The following is a 6,988-nucleotide window of genomic DNA, read 5'->3' as shown; positions in this document are numbered from 1 at the left end:
GGCCACTGCCCCCCCCCGCCTCCAGGTCGGGCAGCAGGAGGGCCTGCAGGAGCTTCTCCCAGGAGTTTCTCTTCTGCTTGGTTGACAAGACGGCATCGAAGCTGAAAGACCCTACGAGACACGCGTGTGGGTCCCCAGGCACCAGACACAGCCGCCCCCCCACAGTGAGCACTGGTCAGCGTCCAACCGAAACGTCGTCCCCTTTTTAGGGAAAGGGAGTGGGTATCTTCCAAATCAACCCGAGGATTTAAAAATGGCTCCTGCCGCCCGGCCGGTGTGGCTCAGGGGCTGAGCGTCGACCTCTGAACCAGGAGGTCACAGGTCGATTCCCGGTCAGGGCACAGGCCCAGGTTGCAGGCTCGATCCCCAGTGCGGGGCGTGCAGGAGGCAGCCGATCCAGGATTCTCTCTCATCACTGATGTTTCCATCTCTCCCTCCCTCTCCCTGCCTCTCTGACATCAATAAAAGTATATTTTAAAAATGTCTCCTGCTGCCCCGCTCCCACGTTCCCTGTGAAGATGCTCCAACCGCCGACACTGGAGACGGCAAAGCCGCCCGCACCCTCTTCGCACCCTGCGGGGAGCTTGGAGGGGACAGACGGGCAGGCACATGGGCAGGCACACTGTCCCGTCTGCTGGCCGGGGCGCCGCACCCATTGCCAACCATCTGTCCCCCGGGCCCCATGCTCTGTAGCTGTGCCCCGGAACCCCCACCCCCAACCCCACGGACGCCCTTGCCCCTTACTCTGGTCGGAGAGGGGGTGCTGCTCCCGGAGCAGGACGCACAGCACCAGGTGCACCACCTGGGCCGTGTCGTCCGCGCTCTTGCCCAGCGTCCGCATCAGCTGCTGCAGGTCCCGCTGGATGTGCTGCTGCAGGAAGGCGCCTGGGTCCCTCACCGCCGGCTTGATGATGCCGGTCAGCGCCTGGGCGGGTGGGGACAGTGCGTCAGATGGGCCCAGCCGCGTGGGGACTCTCACAGCGGAGGCAGAGGCGGAGCGGAGGAGCCCACAGGGGCCTCGGGATCGCGGGAGGGAAACAGCTCTCCGCTTTTGTGGTTCAGGAACCCAGAGGGAAGGCTGCTCTGCCCGAGCCACGGCCCTGACACGGGAAGACCGCTGAGTGCGGCAGCCTCTCCAGGGCCGGGTGTGGACGGAGTCGGGCATTGAAAATGGACTTGACAGCCCGGCCGGCGTGGCTCAGTGGTTGAGTGTCGACCTATGAACCAGGAGGTCAGGGTTTGATTCCCTGTCAGGGCATGTACCCGGGTTGCGGGCTGGATCCCCATGGCGGGTGGAGGGGAGGGCATGCAGGAGGCAGCCACTCTAGGATTCTCTCTTGTCAGTGATGTCTCTCTCTCCCTGAAACCAATAAAATATAAAAAACTAAAATGGACTTGATAAAGGCGGTGGGCACTCCTCCATCCCGCCCGGTGCTGCGTGAGGAGGGGTGGGGGGTAACCTTCGCGTTACCTGGGGGCCTCGGTGGGAAGACGAATCTGAAACCCACAGGAGGGGGGCCCTGGGAGACAGCCCGGCGCCCACGCCCAGCGGCAGGACACAGCTGGCAGCCCTGCGCGTACCTGGGGGCTGAGGGCCGCTCCCCAAAGCATTGCCAGGTGAGTGAGGAGCCGGGCGAGAAGGAAGGCCGCGGGGGACAGGTCTCGGTCAGAGGCCACGGCCTCGTCCCCGGGGGGCGGGCTTCCCAGCACGTGGCCCGTCTGCGTTCTGTCCGCCTCGTTTCTGGAAAGAGCAGGAGAGGCCAGGTGAGGGTGAAGGTCATCTTTTCCCAGATGGGGGCCCACCCAGGTCCCGGGGGCCCAAAGGCCAGGCTCCCGTTTGGGGGGAAAATAACATTAAAAGCACTTTTTCTTCAGAGCCCTGGCGATCTTCCCAAGACTCTTTTTTTCTTTTTTGTTTAAATATATTTTTATTGATTTCAGAGCGGAAAGGAGAGGGAGAGAGAGAAAAGCAATGAGAGAGAATCATTGATTGGCTGCCTCCTGCACGCCCCCCACTGGGGATCGAGCCACGTCAGCCAGGCCAGAGCCTTTTTCTTTCTAGAACCACCCTCCTGGCTGAGCCGGGATCCACAGCTTCTCCGGGAAAAGTGGCTGGAGGAAGCGGCATTCGGTGCCGTCCCCCGGGGCCACGGGGCAGGCCGGCCGGCCGGACCTGCTTCTCCCGCTGCAATCCCGGGGGACAGAAGGCTCAGGACAGCCAGCTTCTGGGGCAGCCGACATCGACCCGGGACACGGCACAGTGGCCTCCTTTTCCCAAATCAACGACTGGGACCAGGGTCAGGCGAAGGAGCCCCGGCCACGCCCAGGGGGCAGGTGCGGCCTGAGGGACATGTGCAGTGGCCAAAATACAGCTGCCCCCACAAATGTACACACACTTTACCAGCAGAAGCTCGGGTGGTGTTTCTTTCCTTTCAGATTTGACCCATTGGAATGAACAATTACTCAAAGTGGGCGTTGACCTATGACCCAGGAGGTCAGGGTTCCATTCCTGCTCAGGGCACATGCCAGGTTGTGGGCTGGATCTCCACTAGAGGGCGTGCAGCAGGGAGCCGATCCATGACTCTCTCATCACTGATGTTTCTCTCTCTCTCCTTCTCCTTTCCTCTCTAAAGTCAATAAAAGTATATTTAAAAAATTATTCAAAGTGTGTACGCATTTTTGAGGGACATATAATAGTACTTATTCCTGTGAGTGCCCATTGGTGGTTCTAGGACATTCTGATGGTTTGTGGCCAATGGCAGCTCTGGCACATCCACGTGGTGCGACCACAGGACCGTGGCCCGACGCCCAGGTGGGCACTGAACCACATTTCACGTTCAGTGCCAGCTTATCGGGTGGGAGAGAAACAGCCCTCGGCCGGGGGAGGGGTGAGCAGGAGAAGGGAACAGCCTTACGCACTGGATGACCGTGAATCCTCGGCTGGGCTTGTGGTCCTGCCCTCCTACGGGCACGCCGCAGTCGACGCAGACGCTCTGCTGCATGGGCAGGCCGCACTGGGGAGAGGGGGCCTCAGCTCAGGGAGCGGTGCCACAGGAGGGGGCAGTGCGGACGGGGCGACTCAGCACCAGGGGCCGAGAGCTACGCATCTCTCTCTCCTCCTCCCGGCCCCCTCTCTGCCTGTCTATCCGCTCTGGGCTAGTAATCGGCTTCTGAGCCGGTCACCGCTTTGCCATCCCGTGTCCCTGAGCCCACGATGCGGGCCACGGAGGTGGCTGGTGGTAGTTCCTAACCACAGCCATGCTGTCGCCCAGGGACCGTGGCATCTCTGGGCGATGCACCGAGGAGACGGGGTGCTCCTGGCAGCTGGAGCCGGGCCAGGGATGCTGCCCAGGATGGGCCCCCCATAAAGACGTATGCAAGTTGCCAAGCTGGAGCCCGGCTGGACACCCTCAGCTCCGTGCGGATGTTTGTGAGCGGCTGGGACAGCCTTCAGAGGCGCCTGTTCCCCTGGGAGGTCAAGACCCCCCCGCTCCTCCATGTCCCCAGACCCAAAGGAACATGCCTTTTGAGCCCCCCAAACCCTGTCCCAATACCCAGACTCACCTCCCCGACAGCGCACAGGTGGCCTCTGGGACAGGCTGTGGGAAGAAGAGGAGGGACCATGTTGGCAGGCGAGGTTTCCCCGCTGACCCACGTGGTGCACAGGGAGGGCTAACCGTCCTCCCGGCCTGACCCCCGCAGGAGGGCGGGCATGTGGGCCACGTGTGGAAGCTGCTCAGAACGGAATTCTCCGGAGCAGGAGACGCCGACTCCACACCGAGCCAGGGCCGCTCGGGAGGCAGGTGGCCGGCCCTTTCCACGCAGCTGATCTCTCTGAGCCCGTTCTCTGCCCTGAGCATGCTTTCTACCAGCTTGGGAACTAGTTTAAAGGCATTAGTCACTCAGCCCAGTGGTTGAGCGTCGACCTATGAACCTGGAGGTCACGGTTTGATTCCCGGTCAGGGCACAGGCCTGGGTTGCGGGCTCCATCCCCAGTGTGGGGTGTGCAGGAGGTGGCCGATCAATGATTCTCTCTCATCACTGATGTCTCTCTCTCTCTCTCTCTCTCTCTCTCTCTCTCTCTCTCTCTTACTCTCTGAAATCAATAAACATACATTTTAAAAAAATAAATAAAAGGTGTAGAGAGAGCCTGGGAAAGGCCCCTGAGCTGATTGTCGTCTGAATCCAGTGGCGCCTGGCAGAGCCGTGCCCTGGAAACAGACCTTGCCAGAGGCAGGTGTGTTGTCAGTCTGACCTTTAGCTCAGGCGCCAGGGGCGGTTCATTAAGTTCAGCCAGGCGCCAGGAATGGACACAATTATCCAGGCCCAGCCAGGAGTGACGATTACAAAGAAGCCTCAAGAATGAAGAATTGCAGCTTGATCTTTAACCATGATTTCACGTAATTTCCTTTGTCTTAAACTCTAGTAACACTTCCTGGAATCTTTCTGTATAAAATATACGTGCTGTGCCGGCTCTGGGTCCCTGTCTCTCGGTCAGAGGACAGCTGTCCCACCCGGCCCCAGCTTTTCCCTCTGTCTCTGTGTCGGTCTCTCTCTTTCATTTTCTCAATCTCCAGCCGCCCCTACTCAGGACTCCTGTCTGCTCTCTAGCTGTGCTGAAGGCGGTAAAAGAGGAATACTTACGAAAGGGTTATTTACTCAGGGCCCCGCAGACTTTACGTAAAGTCACGGGCTACACTGTTTTGTCTCCGTTTCATTTTCCTAAAAGTACTGTCTGAGGGCCCGACGCCGGGCTGTGTTGTGGCTGAGCCTCGGGCGCGGCTCCAGCCCCCTGCTCCCAGGTGGCACGATCTGGGGGCACCGACCCCGTGGGCCCCTGCTCAGCCGGCGAGCGGCTCACGTGCCACCAGGAAGCTCATCCGAGTGCAGAGGGTGGGACATTCAGACACCGACACGTACTGTACCAGCGGACGCCTTCCAGCCCCTGCCAGCCCCGGGCCTGTGCCAGCATGTCCTCCGGCATCGTCGGGAGAAACGCCCTCTAAAACACGAAGAAGCAGAGCCGGCTTCAGACGCAGGCAGGAGGCCCGGCTTCCCCTCTCTTGGGCCCCAGGCGCTGTCTGTGCAGAAATATAAGAGCTCTCGCCCTGGCCTGTTTTGCTCAGTGGGTAGAGCGTCGGCCTGTGGACTGAAGGATCCTGGGTTTGATTCCTCGTCAGGGCACATGCCTCGAACCCCAGTAGGGGGTGTACAGGAGGCAGCCGATCAATGATTCTCTCTCATCATTGATGTTTCTTTTTTTAATTAAAGTTTTGTTTATTTATTATTATTACTTTTAAATCCTCACCCAAGGATATTTTTCCATTGATTTTTAGAGAGTGGAAGAGAGAGGGAAAGACAGAGAGAAACATCAATGTGAAAAAAACACATTGATTGGTTCCCTCCTGCAAGTGCCCCAACCAGGGCCCAGGCCAGGGAGAGCCTGCAACCGAGGTACGTGCCCTTGACTGGACGCGAACCCGGGACCCTTCAGTCTACAGGCTGACGCTCTATCCACTGAACCACACCGGCCAGGGCAGCGGTCGCCAACTGTTCAGACCTCATGGACAACCGGTTGGCAACCGCTGGGCTACGGCATCATGGGTGTTTCTCTCCCTCTCCCTTCCTCTCTGAAAGCAATAAAAATATATTAAAGCCCTGGCCGGTGTTGCTCAGTGGATAGAGCGTCGGCCTGCAGACTGAAAGGTCCTGGGTTTGATTCCAGTCAAGGGCACATGCCCGGGCTGTGGGCTCGATCCCCAGTAGGAGGGTGCCGGAGGCAGCCAATCAATGAATCTCTCTCATCTTTGATGTTTCTATCTCTCTCTCTCTGTTCCTCTCTGAAATCAATAAAAATATATTTACAAATATATATAAATGTTAAAGAGAAAAAGAGAAACATAACAGCTCTCCATGGCAACAGAGGGCGAGGCCTGATTCTCCCCACATGTGGGCGCAGGGATGGGGCGAGACGCAGGCCGGCGGGGACCAAGGACCCAGGTGGGCTCAGCGGTCCCTGCACAGACAGCGTGCGTGGGGGTCTGCGTGGCAGCCCCGTGGACCCAGCCGCACGGCCGGGGGCAGTCTTACCACCATGGTGGCCGGAGAGAAGGCCAAGTTCCTCAGGGGCTCCAAGACCCTGTGCTGCCCGCAGAGGAGGGTGACGGCGGCGCCTGGGGCATCGTCGGGAGAAATGCCCTCTGAAACACAGAGAAATCAGAGCCACCGTTAGACACAGCAGACGGCAGGAGGCCTGGCTTCCCCTCTCCCGGGCCTCGGGAGCTGTCTGTGCAGAAAGATAACAGCTCTCTGTGAAGCAACAGGGGGAGGCCTGATTCTCCCACACTGGGCATCGGGATCGGGTGAGATGCAGGCAGATGGGGGCTCAAGGACACAGATGGGTTCAACAGTCTCCTGCACAGACAGGGTCTCTGCATAACAAGCCCACCCTGGGGTCCCTGCATGGCTGGTGTCTTACCGCCATGGTGGCTGGAGAGAAGGCCAAGTTCCTGAGGGGCTCCAAGACCCTGTGCTGCCCGCAGAGGAGGGTGGCGGCGGTGTGAACGGCCAGCTCAGTCACCATGCCCGCCAGGCCGCCGTCTCCGGGCCCCGCGGTCCTCAGCAGCGGCAGGGCGTTGGTCACTAGGGCTGTGGCGAACTCTCTCGCGTCCGGGGACAGGGTCTGGCTTTCTGCGATGAACTTGCACAGGGCGTCGCGTTGCTGACGGGAGAACGGGGTTCACCGTTAAAACACGAGGAGGAGCAGGCTGTGTGCCCACAGGGTCGCTCTGCAGACATGCGCCATGTTCACAGCAGACGCCTACCGGCCGCCCTGGGACACAGGGCTCAGTCCCGGCGTTGGGGGGGAGGAGGGGGGTGCTGTTCACTGCGCCGCCCAGCCAGGGCTGTGTCTGTGACGCTGACTCTGTTCAGGGGTCCCCTCCAAACCCTGGGACCGCGCCCCGCCCCGAGGCTGGCACTCACCTCC

At 60.0% G+C, this 6,988-nt stretch overlaps 1 protein-coding gene across 1 annotated transcript in view; it reads right to left on the bottom strand.

The window, feature by feature from the left end:
• Nucleotides 1-6,988, bottom strand: part of RNF213 (ring finger protein 213) — a gene marked incomplete at its 5' end in the record, with an annotated part of 65,748 nt that overhangs the window by 8,906 nt on the left and 49,854 nt on the right. Inside the window, 7 exon segments of the mRNA XM_014528383.1 lie at nt 20-111; nt 745-925; nt 1,582-1,741; nt 2,920-3,014; nt 3,565-3,599; nt 4,921-5,002; nt 6,479-6,721. Coding sequence (XP_014383869.1) covers nt 20-111; nt 745-925; nt 1,582-1,741; nt 2,920-3,014; nt 3,565-3,599; nt 4,921-5,002; nt 6,479-6,721 — 888 coding nt within the window.

The sequence above is a fragment of the Myotis brandtii genome, unplaced genomic scaffold (genome assembly GCF_000412655.1).
Source record: "Myotis brandtii unplaced genomic scaffold, ASM41265v1 scaffold632, whole genome shotgun sequence".
NCBI classification, from domain to species: Eukaryota; Metazoa; Chordata; class Mammalia; order Chiroptera; family Vespertilionidae; genus Myotis; species Myotis brandtii.
The sequence above is the reverse complement of the archived record's forward strand: the minus strand, read 5'-3'. Positions and strand labels throughout refer to the sequence as shown.